Raw genomic sequence first — 25,939 nt, 5'->3', positions numbered from 1 at the left:
CTGAATAGATATGTGGACAGAGGACAGATATGTACCACACAACAGAACCACTAACCCAGGAATCTATCCTTGCAACAAAGCCCATTGCCAAATCTTCACATTCCTGTAAAACTAGAAGATATTGAAATACTTCAGATTATAGCTAAAGTTAATTTCAGTTATAAATCTAATTTTGCTGATGTCCCAGCTTCTGAAATACTGGAAAGGGTAATTTCCACTTAAAAGTTTACACATATGGACTGTGTCCAGCAGAAAATTTGTCTCCAATTTTAGGTGTTATTGGACAAGACATTTTTATGCTGTGAGACTCAGAAAAAAATAATTTAAAACGTTCTTCTAAGGCATATTTGGCACATCTAATATCAACCTTGAGGTCAGTGGGAATTGTGAGATGCTCAGCACTTTTGCCTACTTATGTGCTCGGAAACCTAACTTTAGTGTTTTTAACTATTTTTTTTAAATATTCACTGAAATCCCCCTCAGAATTTATAAAATAGTTTACTGCATTCTTCTTTCTTTAGGTTTAAAGAAATATACCAAATATACAGTTGAGGTGACTGCAAGCACTAGCGAGGGTGAAGGGGTTCGTAGTGCACCTCTAAACATACTGACTAATGAAGATGGTAAGTCAGAAAAGAAATTACAATATATCATTGTCCACTTCTAGTGGAAGTCTTAAACTTTGTTTCAGAGTTCTTTGTACATTTGATTTATATAGGCACTTTCCATTTAGATATAATGGATCTTTATTCTTTAATACCTCTATCAATATAAGTTATGTCAAATCACAAAAGCTCTGTATTTGGAAAGCGACACTATTATTGTTCTAATATCGCATCAGTGTCTTCCATTTTTAAGAACCCTTAATTTACTGTTACTATTTTAGCCTATTACAGAAGGGAAGCAGTAAGTCAGAAGGAGGTTGTCTCTGTGTGGGTGTAAAAGTGGAGAAAGGGAGAAAGCACAGACCCCGTTCCTTTTGCCTCCCAGCACATGGACCTAGAACAATCATAGTTCTTGTGCTTGGAGTCTTTGGCTCTTCTAAATAGATGAATTTATAGTTATTGTTATTCGTATTGTGTTAGTGCTCAAAGGACCTAATCAGTGGCACTAGACACCCCAAATTGAGCATGGAGGGGTGAGTCAAAGGTAGGACCAGGGCACTGCCCTCGATACTAGCCAGCAGAGCTGGCCATACATTATCAGAGTGTATACCACACTTTATTTAATGATGATATAATATCTATGCTCCCTTTCCATCCCATTAGACACAATTCCTCTGGGGGTTCCTGCAGTGGGGGTGTATCTCTGCAAAACTCACAAAGTGGTCAGAGGCTCTCATCCACAGTTCATACCATGTTACATTGCTCAATAAAAATATTGCTATAATACATCAAAAACAGTTTAATTATATAAATTTAAATCATTTGTTTAAAATGTTTTTTCTTTAGAGCAAACATTCATTCTGTATTTTACTAAAGAGTTTGTTAGCTGAATAAGGAGGTATACGAGTTAAAGACAAATAATATCTTAGAATCAAGACATGCCAGAGTCGTATGAAATTCAGTATTTGATAGACCTTTTATTGTAGTGCTACTAAGGATAATATAGCAAGGAAATACTAAATACCAGTTTATTTATTACCAGTAAATACAGGCATTCACTGACTTCATTAAGCCTTTGTTCAGGCAAAATTAAGAGAGTAAGATGTTTAAAACACTTTTGCTGTCCTCTGTGGTTGAGAAAGACAGTGCAATTAAAGGAAGAGCAACAAAAATACTTATAATATGCCACATGTATCTTACTCAAAAGTACACACTGTTCAGAGCATCAGACCAAATGCTTCACAGATTTGCTAATAGCTATGCTTATGTTCTCAATTTCCATGCATGACCACAGCCATGACCTGAATTTTTAGTACATGATGCTGTTTTGTTTAATTTGAAAAACAAAAGTAATGTTAACATTACAACACAGAGCAATACCTTCATCTGGTAGAAAAAAAACAAAAACAGTTTTACTTCCTACCTTAGTGGGAAATATCATTATTACTAAGCATACATAGGGTTGCATTTTCATCACAGCAACATTTGCATGAACCTTAACTATTTTAATTAGAATGAAATAAAAATGTATTATAATGTTTTTATTCAGCTATGCTATCTCAGTACTTAGTGGTTATATTGCTGTCTGGTGTTCATCTTAGAATGAATTTCAGGTGTCTCATTCATTGAATACATGTATATTTTCTTTCATGACATGTTAACTGTATGAATGTGTTCCTTGTTTGATGGAGTGAAAAGATTTAACTGTGCATGGTATCCCACATTTTTATCATCTCTCAATGCTATGCTCATCAATTTTCCCATTTTTTGGTGCTTCATATAATTATTTCCAGCTCCACTTCTCCTCAGGGGAACTATTTTGTTATATTTTACATGCATTCACACCTAAAAAGCTCTTGCTTTTATTAGAAGGGGGAAAATTACAACAATATACTTGGACAGTAGGTGAATCAGTATGACAAACCCATTGCTCTGTTTTCTCATGAAATATTTTTTTCCATTGAATCACAGAAACAGATGTTTTAAAACTAGCATGAAAAATCTTCCTTTATCATCTGGCTGAAAAAGTAAAGAGGCCTGGCTATAACACCATTTGATATGGATATTGTACCTGTGTGCTTCCATAATTCATTTCCTAGCACAAATTATTAAAATCCTTTTTAAAGATACTTCACTTAACCATGCCATTCAGATCTTAGCTGTTTAACAAGTTGTTGTGTTCTGCATTCTCACTTTATAGCTCCTAGTTCACCTCCGCAATCCCTCTCAGTAAAACAGTTGTCGGGTGTCACTGTGAAGTTGTCATGGAAACAACCACTGGAGCCAAATGGAATTATCCTCTATTACACAGTTTATGTCTGGTAAGATTTTCTGGAAATGGTTCTGAGGATAAATATTAATCTGTAATCTAAAAGAAATGTAAGTTTTTTCTTACAGACCTTGTTGAATATACATTTTTGAGAGTGAATATTGATAAGTTACTTAAAACACTAGCTTTCATATACACAAATACCTCTAAATAGGGGTAGGTGAAAATTGTAGAATTAAATGATTACAAGCATCTAAAATATTTTTCAAATGTTTGGGATTTTGCAAAATGAGTTTATATTTAAATTAGCTGGTGATTTCCCATCCTCACATATTAATTGGACCATTTGGAATCTAATTAGCGATAAAATGAGACACCAACGAACACTATTGTTTGGAGTCTGCTAATATTTCCATCTGAAGATAGAATGGAGATGGCCAAGAACCACTGAAAAATGCTGTTTCATCTCCCATTCAGTGGTCAGAGCAAGCAAGGAGTTGTGATAGTAGGAGTCCCTGTCCACCCTCTGACAATAGTACCACCTAGCGTGATATTTTGTACACATCATGTTTCCTGCTACTTCAGTACTTCCCAATACTTTGTTATTATGCCATTTTATCTGTCTTCTTCTCAACTCTGTTATAACACTCATTATAAGTGCTGGATATTATATTATATTATATTATATGATATGATATTATATTATATTATATTATATTATATTCATGCCTCTTGGATCTGTCTCTTCCTCCTTCAAAATAAGACTGTCATCTTAAATCCCAGTTTAAAACTTTGTTTCACTCTCTTCTTCTGAACACTACTTGTTCTAAAGATTTGTCATATTTTCCTTTTCTAAGCCCTGCATATTGCCTTTACTGGGGACTGCCTTTACACATGTTGGCTTGTTTATTTTGATTGTTGATTACAGTTATTTATTGTATTTATGCTGTGGTCTTCTATTGCCATTACCCAATGCATAGGGGCAAATAGCTACAGAAATAAATATTCTGCAATGTAAATTATGTATGCAAAATGGTGTTGTGTTACAGATGAGGAGTTCTTATAGATGTATTACTACTACTATATATGCACTCCTTTAAAGGTGACCTAAAAGTTTGCCTTTTTTTAGGTAGCCTAAAAGTTTTTAAAGGTGACCTAAAAGTTTCTCCTGGCAGTAGCTAATTTTTATCTTTTTTCTTAGTTATGAACTTCTGCTTTAAAATAATGATAAGGTAAACACAAGTAATCCCACACTCCAGAAGAGTATAAATTGGCTTTCCACTGCTCCTTCCACTGTACTGGCAAGAGCTAATGTCATCTGCATCTGTGGAGAACTTTGAACTGTGGATGAACTTGTAGCACAAACAGATCTCCCTCATGTTAAGGAATATGGTTTTGATGCATACTGTGTTTAAAGACCTAAGGATATTCAAGATCAAGGAACTTCCTCTTCATTCAAATCCTTTCTTAAGACTTATTATATCTGTGATTACTACAGAATGGGTCATTATTAATCATTTTTCAATAACTTGTTAAGTGAACCATCTAGATCTGCAGATGCCTAAATTAAGTAACCACAGAACTTCACTGATATCACCCTTGTCTTTGCCCTGGCCTTCTTCATCTACTCCCTTCTGTGTCTTATCCCACATATCCTCTCACATCTAAAATTAGATTGCGATTAGCTCTTTGAGGTAAGGACTTTGGGTGAAAACTCCCACTGACTTCTGTGGAGCCAGGATTTCACCCCTTGTCTTTTAAATTATTTAGAACACTTTTGGGTGCTATAAAATAATCATAATTAGTTACTAGGGCTGATATGGCAAACAAGCTCTTGAACCACAACTTTTCTTAGTGGCAACATTTTCCAGTGGATATAACTAATGCAAGAGCTTCCTAATACCAGGTAAAGAGGTAAAGATAGTGAATGGGGGGCATTTGAAAGTGTAGAAGAAAATTATCTAAACATTCTAACAACTATATTACATTAGCTGTAGAAAATTGAACAACTTTTCTCACAAAATGAAGCCAGGAACCCACAATGAAGAACTCAAATGTGAGCTAATAGTTAAAAAAAATCGTCACTTTTTAATGGTTTTCTTGCAAGGAATACAATATTTATAAGTTACAGGAATTTAAGAAAATGTTGGTCTCAGTTGTGTTAGCTATCTAGCGCTAATGAATTTCTGTAGTTTTGGCTAAGGCTTGTTTCTTATTTGATTTGTGAGAAGTGCCTTTTTAAACTCAACATCTTTGATAATTTTTTGAATAATATAAAGGATTTACAGTAGATGAAAGTTCTGTTTCTATTTTATGAGTTGCTGTATATGACAATATTGTTTTCTGTGGTATTTTTAGTAAAATGTATTACAGCATGCTGCAGTTTTGTCATGAAAATGTATACATGTAATGATTTTCTTCTTTAGGAATTCAATATCAAAAAGAAGTGTTAATGTAACTGAAACATCACTGATATTCACAGACCTAGAAAATAACAATGAATACAAAGTTTATATAACAACAAGTACCAGATTTGGGGATGGAAACATAAAAAGTAGCATTATAAGCTTTAGAACTTCTGAAGGAGGTAAGTTTATGTATCATAATAAATCATATAAAAATCTGTAGTTTCATCCATAAGTTTGTGTCAACCTTATTTAAACATATAAAATAACTTAAGCAAAAGCTGCGATTTGATTGGCTATATAATAATGTTTGAATGTCTAAGGTACCTTCATCAGACTGAGCACTACATTTCCCTGCAAGACATTTAAATTTAAAAGTCTTTTTATTTTTCTCTTTGAAATGAAGTAAAAAGAGGAGAATTTGGTTTTATTGCCCTTTGTTCTATCAAGCTGTGAAATAAGGTCCTGAGAAGGAAAGCCCTGACAGTTTTAGTGTGTCTCTCACAAACACAGGTATAAAATGGTTGTAGTCAGAAAGCAGTTTTATAAACATGGCATTTTGGGATTCCAAGTTGATTTGATCCCAATGAATTTCATATACTTCAGAAATGAAAGGTCTTTTTTTCTAGGAGGCAACACTGTACACTCAACTTTGAAATTCAAGCTACTTCCTTTCTGGCTCTGATGTCAGAACAATAACAATTCTGCCACTGAAACTTAGATCCCATCCTTCAATTAATTATGTGCATGTGTCTCTGCACCTTTGTGGAGCCTCATTGGCCCAAGTGTGGCTTTGAATAAGCACATGGGTTTGTCTTCACATAGTCATTTGTGGGATCAGTATCTTAGTCAATAATTCTGTGAACGATGGTGTGAGCTAGAACAGAATCCAACTCACAGTTCCCTAGCTGTATTGGTTCTGCAATGCTAGTGGTAGTAAAAAGGTGTGAAAAATGTATTTTAGTTAATGAAACAAGCATAAAGGACTCTGTATACACATGAAACACATTTGTTACGAAGATTGCATGCATACATAATGCTTTGTGCACGTGCATGAATTTGGATTTATATTTGCATAAAACCGTAAGTACATGCACTTACAAATCTCAAGTTTCACAGGTTCACTGAGCGTATAAATTTGGATTTGTGCACGCAAATGTATGCATGTCTTTGACTCTCTCTGAAAAATGAATGTCTTTGAAAATCGGGACTTTCAAAGTGTAAAGTAGCCATTAGTTCAATAATACCTTTTCCGCCTCCTCCAGAAACAGGATATGATATTCAATAATTTAATAAATACATTTGATTTAATATTGGATTTTTTTCAAATCAATAAAGTCTAAATATTGGGTAATAAAAAGCACAAAAACTTATGTTACATAAGCTAAATCATAATATTATTCCAGCACCAAGTGATCCACCAAAAGATGTCATGTACAGAAACCTCACTGCATCATCAATAATGGTTTTCTGGTCCCCTCCTCAAAGACCTAATGGGATTATACAATATTATTCAGTTTATTACAAAAATAATTCAGGAATTTTTATTCAGGTAAGTTTCTTTTTATATCATTTTTGTAGATTTTAGTTCCGAGAAATTAATTTATTTTTCTTTGAATCTTTAATGTATCAGAAAAGATTAAACCAACTGTACAGTAAATGTCATATTCTTCTTTCACTCCCACCTCATCACAAGATAATTTTGATTTTTAGCATATGTGATTCAACATGGCCAGAGGGCAGCAGGAGAGTGTTAGATGGGAGCCTTATTCCCTGTAGAGAGAAGAAAGTTTGCTATAGATTAATTAAAGCACCTGAACCCAATTAGAGCACCTGAAGCCAGTGACCTTATAAAAACCCACTGCTTCAATCAGACAAGAGGAGGAGTTGAAGAAGAGTGGTTTGGTGTTGGAGTAGAGAGCAGTTTGGAAGGAAGCAGAGGAGAGTTTGGAGAAGTTCTGTGGTGGGCTAAGAAGACCAAGACCCTAGGTAAAGGGACACCTGGTTTGTGCAGGGGGAGGGCAGGAAGCCCCACAAGTTGAAGGGCAGGAGAGGAAAGTAGCCCAGAGGAAGGAACCTCTAGTTCAAGTGGTTTACTGCTATCCCTAGGGCCCCGGGCTGGGACCCGGAGTAGGGGGCGGGCCTGGGTCCCTACCTCTCCACTCCCCTCCTCTAGGACACTAGTGAGGCAGTTAATACCCCAGTTCAAGGGCAAGAAATGGTGCCCTGAATCCCCCCACTCCCCCCCAAGAATAGAAAACACGAGACCCATCATAGTAGTGCCAGCAATTTGCCACATATATTATTAAATGGATAAGTGCATTAGCCTAACCCTCACCTTGAAATTGTATTTGTGGTATCCTGCAATTTCAAAATTCCTGTGCATCTCAAGGAGCATTTGTGCTATTAAGCATGAGGAGACTAATGCATACAAAAAAGAGTAAATTTCATGCAGAATAAATGATCCAGTGTTCTAGGCTGCAAAGTGAAATTATATGTGCCTAGTGAAATAATATTCTTGTACATATATGTTTTAATGTATTTTTTGTGCAATAATGAAATCAGAAGATAGTGTTGCCATAGGGAAGGATAGAATACTGTCTCATGTTCTGTTACTCTTTAGTAAATGTCTCTGCAGAAAACAGTTTTTCTTTCTAACATAATTATAACAAAACACAGAAGACAAACAGGTTTAGTCTACTGCAGGGATCGGCAATCTTTTTGGCATGCGGCGCACCATGGTAAGCTCCCTGGCAGGCCAGGCCAGTTTGTTTACCTGCCGTGTCCGCAGGTTCAGCCGATCACAGCTCCCAGTGACTGCGGTTTGCCCCTCCAGGCCAATGGGGGCTGCAGGAAGTGGCGCAGGCTGAGGAATGTGCTAGACACTGCTTCCCACAGCCCCCATTGGCCTGGAGTGGCAAACTGCGGCCACTGGGAGCTGCGATCGGCTGATCCTGTGGACGCGGCAGGAAAACAAACTGGCCTGGCCTGCTAGGGGGCTTACCCTGGAAGACCGTGTGGCAAAAGTTGCCGGTCCCTAGTCTACTGTATTAAAGCATGGAGAAATACATTTGTTTATCTGTTATGAATCTGGGCATTACGATGTGGTTTATTGTGTAGGTAAATGCTCATCTTAACATTATGCATGATGTATATTAACTAGGGCAGTTAATTAATTGCAGTTAACTCATGCGATTAACTCAAAAACATTTATTGCAATTAAAAAAAAATCACAATTAATTGCACTGTTAAACAATAGAATACAAATTGAAATTTATTAAATATTTTTGATATTTTTCTACATTTTCAGATATATCTATTTCAGTTACAACACAGAATGCTAAGTGTACAGCGCTCACTTTATATTTTTTATTACAAATATTTGCACTGTAAAAATGATAAAATAAATAGTATTTTTCAGTTCACCTCATACAAGTACTGTAGTGCAATCTCTTTATCATGAAGGTGCAACTTAGAAAGGTATTTTTTGTTACATAACTGTTTTGTTTTTGGGTACAATGTAAAACTTTAGAGCCTACAAGTCCACTTCTTATTCAGCCAATCGCTAAGAGAAACAAGTTTGTTTACATTTATGGGAGATAATGCTGCCCACTTCTTAATTACAATGTCCCCTGTAAGTGAGAACAGGTGTTCACATGGTCGCAAGATATTTATGTTCCAGATGCGCTAAACATTCATATGCTTTTTCACGCTTCAGCCATCATTCCAGAGGACATGCTGATGATGCTTGTTAAAAAAATAATGCGTTAATTAAATTTGTGACTGAACTCCTTGGGGGACAATTGTTTGTCTCCTGCTCTGTTTTACCTGCATTCTGCCATACATTTCATGTTATAGCAGTCTTGGAGGATGACCCAGCGCATGTTGTTTGTTTTAAGAACACTTTCACTGCAAATTTGACAAAATGCAAAGAAGATACCAATGTGAAATTTCTAAAGATGGCTATAGCACTCAACCCAAGGTTTAAGAATCTGAAGTGCCTTCCAAAATCTGAGAGAGATGAGGTATGGAGTGTGCTTTCAGAAGTTTTAAAAGAGCAACACTCTGATGCAGAAACTACAGAACCTGAACCACCAAAAAAGAAAATCAGCCTTCTGCTGGTGGCATCTGACTCAGATGATGAAAATGAATGTGTGTCAGTCTGCGCTGCTTTGGATTGTTATTGAGCAGAACCCGTCATCTGCATGGACGTATGTCCCCTGGAATGGTGGGTGAAGCATCAAGGGACGTATGAATCTTTAGCACATCTGGAATATAAATATCTTACAAGACCAGCTACAACAGTGCCATACAAACGCCTGTTCTCACTTTCAGGTGACATTGTAAACAAGAAGCAGGCAGCATTATCTTCTGCAAATGTAAACAGACTTCTTTGTCTGAGCGATTGGCTGAACAAGAAGTAGGACTGAGTGGACTTGTAAGCTGTAAAGTTTTACATTATTTTATTTTTGAATGCAGGGTTTTTTTATACATCATTCTACATTTGTAAATTCAACTTTCATGATAAAGAGATTGCACTAGAGTACTTGTATTAGGTGAATTAAAAAATACTATTTTGTTTTTTACAGTGCAAATATATGTAATAAAAATAAATATAAACTGTACACTTTGTATTCTGTGTTGTAATAGAAATCAATATATTTGGAAAATATAGAAAACATCCAAAAATATTTAAATAAATGGTATTCTATTATTGTTTAATAGTGCAATTAGTCAGGATTGATTTTTTTAATCGTGTGAATGATCGCTATTAATTGCTTGACAGCCCTAATATTAACTATATTATTATTTATTTATTTGTATAACCATAGTGCTGAGTAGCTCTATTCATGAACCAGGATATTAATTTTTAATTGCTTATATCCATGTCATTCAAGAATGTATATAATTTATTTGTTCTTTATGCAAATATAATAAAAAATATAATTTTCCTTAACAAAATTTTTGGTTAAAAGTTTTCTTTTTGTGGAAGAAAAAGAAGAAATGTAAGGTTGTGAAGACGGCAAAGTACAAAATATGAAATCTGATGTATGTGGCATAATTTTACAGTTAGTGCTTACTGAATTTAGGTATTTATTTTCCTGAAGATATATGTTGACATGTCACTCTGCAAATATAGGCCCTGCTCCTGCAATCTGCTCTGTGCTGGCCAATCATCGCACTCATGCAGACCCCATTTAAATTTGTGGGGTTCTGCATGAGTGTAAGATTTTGCCTTCATAGATCTGATTGCAGAATGGGAGCCATAGAGAAGACTCATTTCATGCCCCAATGTAATAATTAGCATGTGAGTTAGGTAGAAGCATGTTGGTCACACAATCTAATAGGAGTAAAATTAGACCTATTAGTTGGGTTTGAGTTTATGGGTGCATGCCTATCTGAAATATGACTGTAAGCATCCACATCAAATCATCTTCTCTGCTTCTCTTATTTGCTAGTCCTGTGAGCAGGCCACAGTATGCATAAGTGTCTTATTCTCTTTGAGAATAGGGTGAATGGGGTGATGGCACAATGTAAAGCTATGACCTCGGAGAACCCAGACTTCAAATTGGCATTTAATGTCAGTTACAGCCCTCATTTTGAAGGACTGTTTATCTTGAAAAAGTTTGTTTTTAAATGTTTTTTAATCTGTTACTTTTTTCCTTTGCACATTTTGCATGTCCATGTTTCATTTTTTCACAGCGGTTCTTACTGCATGCCCAATATATGCTTCTAACTGATCATAACCTCTAATGTGGTTTGCTAAAAGTTCATACCTTGATGCAGCTATTTTTCTGAATCCATTTAATCCTATGATAATCAGTACCAGTTCAGATTCTGTACATCTCTTTTTACTTCTATAGCAACAGTTCTCATGAACTTTTACATAATAAAATTCAGAAATAAAACACAAACACACAATGAGAGCTGTCATTTCTCCATATACTTTCTACATCTTACAATTTTAGGAACTTTGTTGGTTGTTTCAAATATTCTTTACATGGCACCTTATGCTAGAAAAAGAAATCTATTCATATTCTTCATTCTACAAACCATCGCTTCTGTGGTTGAAAACAAGTACACATCACTATTTATTGATTCTCCTCTACAAAAAGTCGGCAATATTCTATCACTAGCACTAAATTTTTACTTCTACTTTGGATAACAGTAATTGCTAAAAGTTTGTAATGCTCTTATCTCCATATTTGATCATTGATTTAGAAGCATGCCACAATGAAGATAAAGATGGTGTATTCATTTTTCTTTTGCTAAAGATACTTTTTGTTTAAATGATTCAAAAGCTATGCCAGAGAGTTTAGAAGCTCAGCTAAATTTGGTTTTTCACTCTTTACCTTGAAAATTGATCCTACGCTGTAACAATTACCTGCCTTTACCAGTTAAGAAACTTCATGTATGCTCTTTGAAATTAACTGAATGCCTGTCCTGTTTTACCAAATTCTGTATTTCTTTAACCAGAGCTGGCCATAGCTTTCTTAGGACAGACCTGCAAAACAGTTTTTTTTTTAAACCTCCAAAATATTACCTATTCCTGCACACCAGTGTCACATATGCACAGAGCTGAGGTTTGCAGGGAGGATTAGAGAGATGATTATTTAGAATATACCTCAAATTTAACTGACTAGTTTACATAAGTATGTGCTGGGGTAGGGAAATCTTTGGTCTCAGTTTCCTACCACAGAAATGGTGCTCAGCTGCTTGTTCCTTTCAACCCTAGTGACCAGTTTAGACTTACAAGGAAAAGGACTAGAAACCCAGAGCCAGATTGTCAGATGGCATAAATGGACAGAGCTACATTGATGGAAGTGAAGCTATGTCAGTATACACAAGCAGAGGATCTGACCCATGCTTGTGTTTTAATGAAAGTTGAGAATCTCCTTTACATGTGTAGCTCCTCTTAAAGCTAGGAGTCCTGTGGCTGTCAGCTTCATCAGGTCCAAAGCTCAGCTCTGCCTTAACATATTAGTTATTTACAGATAAACTTACTGATGTTCTAGCTGAGTTTAAATCTTTTTCTCTTAAGGTGAATGACCTAACCAAACTCTTTTTCCATATTTATATTAGTCATTTACATTTTTTTGGAATAACTTAAATTTTTAACTGAAGTTTTAAAAGGCATTGATTTCATTTAAACTAAATTATTTTTAAAAACAATTATGTTAGAGCCTCCTTTAAATAGTATATCATGCATTTTAAAAATTCCTTAATAAAAAAATTATCAAGATTTTCTGCTCCTCGCTGATGTTTATAAGGATCTTTTGGGTGGGCCTGACAGCAGCAACAACAACAAACATGCTGAGGCCCACTCCTCTGCCCTGCCCCTCTTTTTTGTTTCTCCAGGAACTCTCCTGCCTCCTCTCTCTCTGTATCATTTCCAGCCTGGCTGCTGCTGTTACTGGTAAACACTCTTTTTGCAGGCCCTGGGGAAAGAGTATCCACAAAACGGTGAAGCCCCCATATCCAGTAAAGCATGTATGTGCTTAACTACAAGCATTTGAGTGGTTCCATTGAAATAATGAACTACTGTTAAATACTCAAAGTAAACAAATTTTAAAAATAGAGGAAAACAAAAGAATATTTTTCAGTATCGTAATTAGTGAGGGTCACTAGTAACAAGAGTAGGCACAAAACTTTCAAGTGAATATGTAATTTTAACTAATTCATCCAGACATTTCTATCCACATAATTGAAATTTTAGTGCTATCCTTTTTATTTTCTTTGAGATTGCCTCTTGATGTTCAGTGATCATAACTTTGAGAGAGTGAGGGTGTGGAGTAGCATTATTGGTAACATTGTTTCTTGCCATTCTCTCTCTCTGTTGGCATAGCATTATGGCTTCCTATGGTTTACCAAGTGTTTGTTGTTCACTACACATACAGACATACACAAAGTGAAAAAGAGCCCAGAGATAGGGAGGGTTTGTCTTTATTTCAGTGTAAGCTTGTGGTATAACTTGAATGTTGTCCTTAACCCAATTTGCATCCATGTACAAAAATCTCTTGCCCGAATTAAGCGTGTTTTACAGTCAAGCCAGCTAGTCCACAAAGGGGTGTGCATTGACACCTGAGTGCTGCTGAACCTTGAACTAGTAACTCAGATGCTGGGACTCCCCCAGTGCGTTTCCAAAATTACCAGTCCAAGTTATTTGTTGTGTCTGTCCACCCAGCCTTCAGGCCAGGGGTTATCTGCAGCCAAAGTAAATACCCCACTTCAACATTCAGACTCCTGCTTTGCCTGGGGCTCTCCTCATCTTTAGTGTTTGTTCTAGCTCTGCTATCAAATCCCTGAAGCCACTGTACCACCGGGCAAAGCACCAGAACTCCAAGTCTAGGGAGTGATAATCATGATGGCCCATTTCAAACAGTTGTCAAGAAGAAGTGAGTAACAGTAGGGGAAAAATTAGCATGGGGAAATAGTTTTTAGTTTGTTTAAAGATTCATTCAGTCTTTATTCAAGCCTAATTTAATGGTGTCCAGTTTGCAAATTAATTCCAGTTCTGCAGTTTCTCATTGGAGTCTGTTCTTGAAGTTTTTTGGTTGAAGAATTGCGACTTTTAGATCTGTAATTGAGTGTCCAGGGAGGTTGAAGTGTTCCCCGACTGTTTTTTGAATGTTATAATTCTTGACGTCTGATTTGTGTCCATTTATTCTTTTGCATAGAGACTGTCCAGTTTGGCCAATGTACATGGCAGAGGGGCATTGCTGGCACATAATGGCATATATCACATTGGTAGATGTGCAGGTGAACGAACCCTTGATGGTGTGGCTGATGTGATTAGGTCCTACAATGGTGTCCCTTGAATAGATATGTGGACAGTTTTGGAAACGGGCTTTGTTTCGAGAATAGGTTCCTTGGTTAGTATTTTTGTTGTATGGTGTGAGGTTGCTGGTGAGTATTTGCTTCAGGCGGGGGGCTGTCTGTAAGCAAGGACTGGCCTGTCTCCCAAGATCTGTGAGAGTGAGGGATTGTACTTCAGGATAGGTTGTAAATCCTTGATGATGCGCTGGAGAGGTTTTAGTTGGGGGCTGAAGGTGATGGCTATTGACGTTCTGTTACTTTCTTTGTTGGGCCTATCCTGTAGTAGGTGACTTCTGGGTACTCTTCTGGCTCTGTCAATCTGTTTCTTCACTTCAGTAGGTGGGTATTGTAGTTTTAAGAATGCTTGCTTGACAGAGATCCTGTAGGTGTTTGTCTCTGTCTGAGAGATTGGAGCAAATGTTGTATCTTAGAGCTTGGCTGTAGACAATGGATCATATGATGTGGTTTGGATGAAAGCTGGATGGCTGAGGTAGCCTTTGTCATGTGGCCTCGACCTAGGCTAACGCAAGTGGAGTACTTCAGTTATTCTAACTGGGACTAATAATGCAGTGAAGACAAGCCCACAGCAAGAGAGAATAGAAAGAAATTATACTAGCAAAGCAGTGCCACAACCTTATTCTTAAGATTAGAAGCTTTGTGATGTCTGTATATCACTAGTTATGACATTATGTAGCTGGAAATGCTTCCTGGGTCAAAAAGAATACTGTTTTTTGCACATGCTTTCATTGGTTGTGTGTATTGCTTACACTTATCTGCTCTTAATAATCTGATACTTTGCTATTCCAAAACTTCTTTTTGTGTGGACTAAGGAAGGAAGTAGAAGAAGAATTTTTTTCAGCTGTAGCTTCAGCTTGCCAAGAAGTCATAAGCAGTTTGCTTTCATCTGCAGCCAGAATTAATTGTAATATGTCCTATAATGATGAATCCCCAGAATACAATTAGTGCAAGTTACATTATTTTGCAAATTGCATCCCAGTAGCTCTTCGTGTCACCCTCATTATCTGTGCATGCTTTTCTAATATTTTGTCATGTCATGAGTGAGTTATCTGCCCCTTGGCTGCCAGACTAAATGGTCTCCCTTCTCAATAGATAGACAAGGTGAGTGAGGTGATCTCTTTTATTGGACTAACTTCTATTGGTGAGAGAGACAAGCTTTCGACCCACAATGAGCTCTCTACAGCTTGAAAGTGTTAGTCCTGACCACTAATTTACATGCTCACTGCTCTGTAGGGAAGAGTGGCTGGTGGATATGCATAATCATAGAATGGGACCTGTCTCTGAATACAAGGTAGATCACAGGAAGTCCTGGCAAAGCAGAGTCTGACTGCCACATGGGTGCATGTCCTCTAAATAGGGTCCCTAATTCCTGGACCACTGCAGAATTGCATGGTTCTGCTGTGTCATCTTCCTTTCCGTGATGATTTGACCCATTGAGATTATATGAATTTAATAGCTCTTACATAAAAAATTAATTAATTTTTTCTCTTCTGTTTCCAAATTGGTAGTGTTATAAGCAAAGTAATGTATGGGTTCCCTCTGGTGGGTGATGTAAAATTTAGTTGTTGTAACAGTCTCTATCAGTTTGAATAAAGTGTTTGACATTAGTACTGAAGAAAGTCAGGGACTTTATTCCTGATGGGGTATCTTTTTGTCAATAATTTGTAGTTGGTACAGTTTGTTTTTTCCCCCCCTTGATATGCGTAAGTACATTCACTTTACAGAATATTTTTTTCTAAAAAAAGAAATAGTGGGTAAACAAAGCCAAGTTAGAAAGAGACTCAGCCATATAAATATGTAATGTCTACATAGGAAACTAGATAGAAAAGATATAAACATGGCTCCATATCTAGGAGGCAGCCAGTATCAAGTGGAGTGCCCCAAGGGTCTGTCCTGGGGCTGGTTTTGTTCAATATCTTCATTAATGATCTGGAGGATGGTGTGGATTACACCCTCAGCAAGTTTGCAAATGACACCAAACTGGGAGGAGAGGTAGATACGCTGGAGTGTAGGGATAGGATACAGGAGGCCCTAGACAAATTAGAGGATTGGGCCAAAAGAAATCTGATGAGGTTCAACAAAGACAAGTGCAGAGTCCTGCACTTAGGATGGAAGAATCCCATTCATCGCTACAGACTAGGGACCGAATGGCTAGGCAGCAGTTCTGCAGAAAAGGACCTAGGAGTTACAGTGGACAAGAAGCTGGATATGAGTCAACAGTGTGCCCTTGTTGCCAAGAAGGCCAATGGCATTTTGGGATGTATAAGTAGGGACATTGCCAGCAGAGCGAGGGACGTGATCGTTCCCCTCTATTCGACATTGGTAAGGCCTCATCTGGAGTACTATGTCCAGTTTTGGGCCCCACACTACAAGAAGGATGTGAAAAAATTGGAAAACATACAGTGAAGGGCAACAAAAATGATTAGGGGACTGGAACACATGACTTATGAGAAGAAGCTGAGGGATCTGGGATTGTTTAGTCTGCGGAAGAGAAGAATGAGGAGGGATTTGATAGCTGCTTTCAGCTACCTGAAAGGGGGTTCCAAAGAGGATGGATCTAGACTGTTTTCAGTGGTAGCAGATGATAGAACGAGGAGTAATGGTCTCAAGTTGCATTGGGGGAGGTTAAGGTTGGATATTAGGAAAAACTTTTTCACTAGGAGGGTGTTGAAGCACTGGAATGTGTTACCTAGGGAGGGTGGTAGAATCTCCTTCCTTTGAAGTTTTTAAGGTCAGGCTTGACAAAGCCCTGGCTGGGATGATTTAGTTGGGGATTGGTCCTGCTTTGAGCAGGGGGTTGGACTAGATGACCTCCTGAGGTCCCTTCCAACCCTGATTTTCTATGATTTATTTGACTGCATTAAATAGGAATCAGTGTGGCTGACTTGAGCATTAGAGAATTGAAGTGTCTGTTTATGATTAGTAAATGGTCTGAGTTGTGTGGGTGGGTGGATGGATGGATGGATGAATAGATAAAGAAAATGAAAGTAATAAAGAAATATCTATTTGTTTGTAAAAGATGATATCCTTCTCCTTTCTTTTCCTTAGAATTTCACCAACCAAGACATTGACAGTGGTGTTGACAATAAATCGCTGTCTGCAGTATTAGACAATTTGGCAAAATGCAGCTACTATACTGTGTGGTTAACTGCCGACACTGCCTTTGGAAATGGAAACAAGACCAGTGAGATAATACACGTGTATACAGATCAAGATAGTATGTAAACATCTCTATTTTAAATTTTTAAATGTACATCCAAGTTTTTCATTATGAAATAGTTCTAGAACTTTTAAATATTATTGCATTCTTTGGGATGAAAAGGTTAAAAAGAAGTACTACAGTGAATGCCATTTTAAAAAACTGTTTACCATACTGTAGCATTTACCTTTGCATGGGTTTGATGGTATTCCCTATGCTTAGAATGGGAATAGATCATTCTCATGATCATTAGCATTAGTATCTGAAGGAGACCTCTTTGTGTCAACAGATTGAGCAGACTCTTAACTCCACGTTCCATTTTGAACCTGTCACCATTATTTTCTCCACCTTAACTATCAGGATAACCATTATCAATACAAAACCCTACAGTTTAGCCTCTCTTTGGCCCATCTAGTTTTCATGGCAGTTTGAGAGTAAGCTTAATTATCAAGCAACTAATCTTTAACCCTTCCTAAAGGACATTTTGATCTGCTGAATCTCTTCTCTTCCCTTTGTAGTGTAGCATCAAAAGCAGTTTTTCTTCTCTGGGCACAAAGACTGAGAAAATTTGTCTTTAAACTATCACAAAGATTTTCTCCCCTTAATAATTAACATTAATTACAAATAATTATGTATATATACATTCAAGATGCTTTGTTTTTATATCAAAACATAGATGATCAAAGAAATGATTGTTTTATTTATAGTCACGAAAATGTAATAAAATACTGAATACATAATGTTAGAGATTAAGTTGATCTAATAGCAACACTTCGAGTGTTTATTTTTGTTATTTATATCAAACTAACATTTTTTGCTTATTAATCCCTAGTTCCAGATGGCCCTGTTGAAAGTCTGACATATCAAAATGTTTCTTCAACTGCTATAAATGTAAGCTGGCTTCCACCATCCCAGCCAAATGGTGTAGTCTTCTTCCTTGTTTCACTAAATTTATGGGATACACAAACAGACAGTGAGATATTGTCTCTCATTACTTACAATACAAGTGTGCTTTTGGATAAGCTGGAGAAGTACACAGATTATATTCTGAAAATCATTCCAGCAACAGCAAAAGGATCTTCTAAAATGCACACTGTGAAACTGCACATCAAAACTGAAGAAGATGGTAGGTTTAGGATTTTTTTTTATTGCCAAAGAAATGTATTAAAAGCAAATAGCCTTCTAAAAATTCTTGATCATTAGATTGTTTTCTTATGAAATAATGTTACTGGTCTACTTGTTAATTTTTTTGTTTGTCAAAATAACTAATAAAGCAACCCACAATAACTGTTGTCATGCAAATTTATTGTAGTGCTTCATTGAGACAATGAAGTAGAAGTTAGCATTGAGAAGAGAACAAAGTTAATTGATATTTAAAGATATTTTCCACCATAATTCACTTTTTTGTGGGATAACTTAGGTTTTTTGGTTTATTTTCTCATTTTTTGTTATAGTCCCTGAATCTTCACCTGTAATCAGAACGTATAAGAATCTTTCATCTACCTCAGTTATGTTGTCCTGGGATCCTCCTCACCAACCAAATGGTATCATAATAAGTTATGATTTAAAGTTATATGGACCAGAAAGGAATGATTCTCTGTCTACCTCCAATAATTCTATCATTCTAGAAGATCTTTTACCATTTACACTGTATAGTATTTTTGCTGCTGCAAGAACTATCAGAGGATTTGGTCCCTATGCTACCTTTAACTTTTACACGGATGAGTCAGGTGAGTGATAAATAAAATCATATGATGCTCTTTGGAAATAAATTTATGAAATAGAGGACCCCAGAGCTGGTGCAAAGATGTAGGGCTTCCATGTGGCTGATCCTATCTTGGTGGATCCCCTAAAATCTTTGGGGCATGGGGCCAGACACACAACTGCTTCTGTAGAAGGCAGGGAGACAAACCTGCAACATCTGGGGGACAAGTTTAGAGGGAATGTTGGGATTTCGTCCTTCATCCACACTCTGCCTGTAGGTTTTACTGTAGGGGAGGACACACTCTGACGAAAGACTATTTAACTCTCACTACTATGGGCCCATATTAGTTTATTTCTCAAATTATACAAGAAAATTAATTTGAGGTGCCCAAGGATGGTGGCATTCAATGGCTCATAGGAGCCCCCTTTAAAAATTCTGCCACCAAATTGAAAGGAAGTGTGTGAGATTTCCCTGCCTTTGGCAGAGTTCATCCATTATAGTGGTGAATTATCTTTGCTAGAGATTACTTCTAGCCTTGGGCTCATAAGAATACATGAACATCAATTTCTTTTTGCCTTTGGAATGCATCATAATTTGCCAAGTGTCAATTATTTTTGGGGAAAAACAAACAACCACCCCGACTTCCACTCCCACCTGGAAAAATATTCCTTAAAAATATTTACAGACCGTTACAGGGTTTTTTCACTTCTTGCTCTATTTCAGATTACATTGCACACTGCCATCCTACTTGCAATATATATAATGCATAGTGTATATATGTATATATATTAGAAAGCTCTAATCTTAATTCTAGTAATCTTAGATGCTACTAGTAACAATAGTACATACTACATTTTAGGATACAAGTATGATACTTTGGTTGTGTACCTTTCAAACTAGACTGATTGAAGTGCTAGATAAGACTATAGTAAATAGTCTAGTGGCCCTTTGGGATGGAGTATGTGATCTAATGAGTCTCTCTTTCATACTCTCTAGAGCACTGGAGCAAATTGCCTAGGGAGGTTGTGGAATCTCCGTCATTGGAGGTTTTTAAGAACAGGTTAGACAAACACTTGTCAGGAATGATCTAGTTATACTTAGTCTGCCTCAGTGCAGGGGACTGGACTAGATGACCTATTGAGGTCCCTTCCAGTCCTACATTTCTATGATTCTATAAGTGCATCTAATCTGTTTTTTTGCCAAATATTTTCATACTTCCTTGGTTATGAAAATATGCTTTTGTTTAAATGACAAACAACATGAACAGATTATCCTGTTCCTCACCCTTACTTTTTCCAATAACATGCATCTTTGGTAAATAGAGTTTATAACAGGCAAATGGGACAAGAGTGAAGAGTTGTTGGGAGCTCTTTGTTAAAAGTATAGCAGTACAATATTGGTTTGGTTAAGCTCAGACATGATCTTTTTCTCCTACAAAGTATTCATATTTGCCTAAAATTAACATTGTAAATTTGAACTAACGAGCATTTTCTCCCACAGTGCCATTAGCACCTCCTCAGGATTTGGCTATTTTCAACTATACTGCCTACTCTGTGTGGCTAAAATGGAGGCCAAGTCCACAGCCAAATGGTGCTATTAAGAGCTATAGTTTTAAGATTCATGAAAACAAGAGTCAAACCATATTTTATCAGGTATGTTTATAATATTTAGTAGTGTTTTAAGTATTTGAAAAAATACATTTGATTTTTCTGGCTATCTGACTCGTGTCTCAAAACCAAAAATATGTAAGGCATTTTATATGCCTAAGTATGTCCTGCATTAATCAGAACTGTATGAACTCATAACTTAGGTGAGGTGATTTTCTTTTCCCCCCTAATGTTCCTTCATAAAAGACACTGATAAAAGATGTTATGGAAATGCATGTATACTGTGGGCTAAATCTTATCTTTAAGACACAGTCCGCAGTGAGGGATTGTGTGGAGCTTCACACTCCTCTTCCCTCAGCTATATAATGTCTGTTTTGGGGAAAATGCACCTGTTGTTTCTTTGTAATGCACTACTCAGTCCCAACCAGGGATCCAGGCTCCTTTGTTCTAGACCCTGCACATATGTGTAATTGAAAAGACAGTTCCTCCCCAAGGCGTTTACAGGCTGCTATTATAACACATGAAGGAGTTCCCAGGATCCTGCAGGGTTGGTCCTTGGTCCCATGTGGTCCTGATAGAATAGGGACAGAGCAGTTTCTACATCTGTGCACAGGGAATTCAGTTTTGCTTGCCATTATGCAGGACATGCGAAAGCTCCTCCATTGCACATCTGAGGACAGGCCATACGGAATCGACAGTAGGCAAATTCTGCACGACAATAGACAGAGTTGAATGTGATAGAGACCAGTGGCACTCTGCAGGGGCACTCTGCTGAGATGTGTCTGCCACGCACAAAGCTTCCTTCACGTTGTCACAAGAAGAGTAGTATATGCAAGAGCGAAGACAGTGCGGAGTGCAGCAGTGGGACAGGCAGACCAGTTCATTCAGAGGGAGATGGCAGCATGTCGTGGATTAGTGGTGGTTCCTCCCCCTCTGGGTCAGTGGGGTCACCCACAATTAGGGAATTAGCAACAGCCAGGCTGTGGCCGACTGTACGGGCAGAGCAGTAGTCAGTTAGGGTCTGTACCCTGCAATCAGGGCCAAGGAGCAAACAGTTATGGGTCCGCAGTTGGGGTGGGGGTAGTCATGAGTCTATGGCTCGGGTCTGTATTCAGGGCTGAGCAGCAAGAGGGTCGGACATCTTAGCTCTGGCAGATGGCCGACGAACACAGGCTCCTTGGCCTAAAGAGGAGGGACTGCCACCCCAGGGGTGAGGTGGCAAGGGTAGGGGGATGCAGGCCCATCCAAGCCCACCCGAATCCACTGTATCCCAGCCCAGGGCCCTAACAGGGGCAGAGTGGTCTGCCACTGGATCAGTAGTGAATCCAGCCGCAACACGCTGACCAGATCTCTGGCAGCAACACAGCCAGATTAAGTCGGCTGTCCCAGGGCCACTTCCTCCCCTCACTTCAGGGTGTACCTGGATCCAAAGGGGGTCCTTTCGCTTGCTTGGATAGAAGGCCTATGGTAGTCCCAGTACCTCCTCCATGGCTTGGTCAGTGGGTGGCTCCAGCAGCTCTGGACAGTCCTTTGTGCCGCAAGGGTCCGCTGCAGTCTCGCAGCTCAGGAGCAGGTAAAAGGCATCTGGCTCCTTCAGTGGCTGCAGCCCAGCTGAGTGCCAGGACCTGCTCTTTATACTTCCTGTTCCTCCCTCCGATTTCTGGTGGGAGGGGCAAGCATAGCCTGGCTCCGCCTACTAGGGTTCACAGCTCGGTCCCTCCTGCCGTCTGGCTCAGTGGGAGGCCACTGTGCCTCACTACACAGCTAAGTTGTATAATTAAACATTACTTTACTTTGAAAAATCTACCTTTGTTTTCATGGTAGAACTGAACAGCTCTCCCTACTGCTTTTACAGTCCCATGAAGAGATGGCTGTGATTGCTGCAGGAACATCTGTTACCAGGGATAGCCTGTCCTCTTGCATTGCCCTCGCTACATATTTCTATGTCACCCAAAATAGTCTCTTGTCTCAGGTAGGGGAGAAGAATTCACCCCTAACTCTTTCTCTCCAATTGCTGGACAAGGGCTGGAGCGACAGGAGGGGCATCATGCCATAAACAAACAAAGATGAAAAAGTTAGCCAAAGTGACACTTCAAGCTGTCACCAATCTGTTATATGGAAATCCTTCCCTTCAACAGAATCTATATCTGAAGAGGTGCTATCAGCGATGGAGGCAGTGCAGATGGAGAGGAGGGTGTTTGTTTGTGGCAGCAGCTCTCCAGGCTGGCACCGGATGCATATGTGGAGTTAGGCTGCTGGTTTGGTACTACTGTAATTATAATCACTTCCGTTGACAAACTTCCTCCACACAGTGAGGGAGAAAGAGTGGAAAGGAAGGGAATGGGAAAGCAGTGTTTTCAATCAATCAAATTAATATGTACTCTATGGTTTGGCTCATTCACTAACATGAATAGGAACTAAAGCCTCAAAAACAAGAAGAGGGGCAGATAAATGTGATTTCTTGTTGTTGTTTGCTATATTTCTATAGAAGCTCTCCATTGTGTCTTTCTCATTTTTTTTTGTTCTGATATTTTGTCATGTTATTTCTGGTGAGTGGGCAGGGAGGCGGGGGTAGGGAGAGAAGGAATCTTGAGAGAGACCCTGTTCGTACAGAAAAAAATCTGGCCTGTGCACATCTGAAGTAGCACGATCAAGGATTTGACCCTGCTTCCCCTTAGGTGAGACCTTGGAATATTTTGTGTGACATGGAGACATGAAGGATGCAAGAGACAAGACTGCAGTACCAAAACTCTCATTAATGTCAGTGTGGGGAGGATGAGATCTGATGTGTTCAAATATGTGGATTTTGTGCTAACAATTGTTTTCTTCTTCTAAGAATGTTTCAGGTTCACACAGTGATGCAAACCTTTTTGGATTAGAGCCATTCAGCACCTATTTTATCAGTGTCTGTGCTTTTACAAGAGTTGGAAATGGTAATCAGTTCAGTAACATTGTCCAATTTACAACAAAAGAATCAGGTTAGAAACAGTTTTTTTTTAATGAACTGCAGCATTGTCTATGCAGATTTCCTTTTATACCTGAACAGCATTCTTCCTTTGCTCTCCAAATGTAATGGAACTCAAAATTATATCATTGTCACAACATGCACTCACATTCCTATTGTACATGATAGGTGAGGTTGTTACTTTTCAAGTAAGATGTTGGAGGTCTGGAATCCTTGGCTGAAAGGATAGGCATACATGGCTCCTATAAATCTTTCTGTAGCACACAGATAATAGGAGGAAAATTAGATAAATATGAAACTTTGGAGACTAAGGTTCTATTTCAGATCACTGTGAAAGCAGCTAAGTTACAGTAATATCACAGGTTTCAGAGTAGCGGCCGTGTTAGTCTGTATTCGCAAAAAGAAAAGGAGTACTTGTGGCAGCTGGACAAAGAGATAGTTATACACATCAGATGTGTTGACTAAAAGATCTTTAGGCATGGCTGAAGTTAATTTAAATAAGGTATTTTACACACTCTGCCACCTAGTGGCTGAACCATATAATATAGTTTAGCATTCCCTTAGATCAGTGGTGGGCAACCTGCGGCCCATGGACCACATGCGGCCCATCAGGGTAATAAGATTGCGGACTGCGAGACCTTTTGTTGACGTTGACCATACACAGACAGTCCCCCCGCACCTCCTGCCACAGCTCCCAGTGGCCGCGGTTCACCTTTCCTGGCCAATGGGAACTGTGGGAAGTGGCAGGCCGCAGGGACGTGCTGGCCACTGCTTCCCGCAGCTCCCATTGGCCGGGAACAGAGAACCGTGGCCACTGGGAACTGCGGGGGGCCATGACTGTAGACAGTCAACATAAGCAAAATGTCTCGTGGCCCGCAATCAGATTACCCTGATGGGCTGCATGTTGCCTTAGATCACCCCCCTTAAGTTCTACATTCCTACCATTTATAATATTTACACTATCATGCTACCTTTGAAATTCAGTATGTATCAATCTGTTAAATGTTTCTTGTTTTCTGATTACATGACCTGAATACACAGCAGCTTGGTCATCTGACTGTCCATGATTGCCAGGACTGGCTGTGGTCATTGGAATCCTTGAGACATCTTCTTGTTCTGCAATGGCCATCTATAGAGTTTGCTCTGCTGATTGTTGTTTCTGAGGAGTAAACTGAAGATGACGACAGTTTCTAGTGAACTGTCCACTGTCACTCTCGATCATGTATGATCGGGGCACTGAATTCTTTTTCTTTTTGATAGCTGGAGTTGTCCATCCTTTTTCTCCATCCAGTTTGACATGAAGATGGTCACCAGATTCTAGATCTGGCAGTTTTCTACCTGAGAAATGTCTGTTATAAAAGTGTTCATAAGCTCTTTTCTCCTTTTTTATCTGATTTGGCTACTCTCTTCATGTCTGACCACTTTGGAAATAGGTTCTTTTCCAGAGTTTGAACAGGAGTTCTGAGTTACCTTCCCATAAGGAGTTCTGCTAGACTATATCAGTAGCAGCTCTTGGTGTTGATCCATAACTCGATCTTCCTGTGGTAGGATTTTCTTGGCTCGCTCAGCTTCTCCATTTGCTTGTAGGTAATGTGGATTGCTACTAATATGATCAAAATCATATTTCATTTGGAATGACTTAAATTCTGCTGCAGTGAATTGTGGTCCATTGTCTGTCACTAGTTGTTCTGAGCAAAAAGTACACTTCAGTTTCTTGATAACACTGCAACATGGTATGTCTTTCAAGTACTTTATTTCTGTATATCTGGAAAAGGAGTCCATGATGACGAGGTAATGGTGTCCTCTGAATTTACATTTTCAGCTAGTCTCTTCCAAGATCTGTCTGGTAGAGGTGGTTTTATTAAAGGTTGTCATAACTATAAAGGGAAGGGTAAACACCTTTTAATCCCTCCTGTCCAGAGGAATGCCCTTTCACCTGTGAAGGGTTAAGAAACTAAGATAACCTCACTGGCACCTGACCAAAATGACCAATGAGGAGACAAGATACTTTCAAAGCTGGAGGGCGGGGGGGGGGGGGGGGAACAAAGGGTTCTCTCTGTGTGTTGCTTTTGCTGGGACCAGAGCAGGAATGCAGGTCAGAACTCCTGTAAAGAGTTAATAAGCAATCTAGTTAGATATGCATTAGATTCTGTTTTGTTTAAATGGCTGATAAAATAAGTTGTGCTGAATGGAATGTATGTTCCTGTTTTTGTGTCTTTCTGTATCTTAAGCTTTTGCCTAGAGGGATTCTCTATGTTTTGAATCTGAACACCCTGTTAGGTATTTACCATCCTGATTTTACAGAGGTGATTCTTTTACATTTTCTTCAATTAAAATTCTTCTTTTAAG

The 25,939-nt window shown here is 38.3% G+C and overlaps 1 protein-coding gene across 9 annotated transcripts in view; it reads left to right on the top strand.

The window, feature by feature from the left end:
• The window catches only part of PTPRQ (protein tyrosine phosphatase receptor type Q), a 200,190-nt gene that overhangs the window by 94,578 nt on the left and 79,673 nt on the right, over nucleotides 1-25,939 (top strand). For all 9 annotated transcript variants that reach the window (XR_006274423.1, XM_043492806.1, XM_043492801.1 and 6 more), the window contains 9 exons: nucleotides 522-623; nucleotides 2,806-2,926; nucleotides 5,301-5,461; nucleotides 6,686-6,831; nucleotides 17,163-17,331; nucleotides 18,146-18,439; nucleotides 18,768-19,043; nucleotides 20,519-20,670; nucleotides 23,462-23,603. Coding sequence is in view for 8 of the 9 variants with exons in the window: in XM_043492806.1 (XP_043348741.1) it covers nucleotides 522-623; nucleotides 2,806-2,926; nucleotides 5,301-5,461; nucleotides 6,686-6,831; nucleotides 17,163-17,331; nucleotides 18,146-18,439; nucleotides 18,768-19,043; nucleotides 20,519-20,670; nucleotides 23,462-23,603 (1,563 nt within the window). In the remaining variant the exon portion in view is untranslated. The remainder of the gene's footprint in view (nucleotides 1-521; nucleotides 624-2,805; nucleotides 2,927-5,300; nucleotides 5,462-6,685; nucleotides 6,832-17,162; nucleotides 17,332-18,145; nucleotides 18,440-18,767; nucleotides 19,044-20,518; nucleotides 20,671-23,461; nucleotides 23,604-25,939) is intronic.

This window comes from Dermochelys coriacea, chromosome 1 (genome assembly GCF_009764565.3).
Source record: "Dermochelys coriacea isolate rDerCor1 chromosome 1, rDerCor1.pri.v4, whole genome shotgun sequence".
Taxonomy (NCBI): domain Eukaryota; kingdom Metazoa; phylum Chordata; order Testudines; family Dermochelyidae; genus Dermochelys; species Dermochelys coriacea.
The sequence above is the reverse complement of the archived record's forward strand: the minus strand, read 5'-3'. Positions and strand labels throughout refer to the sequence as shown.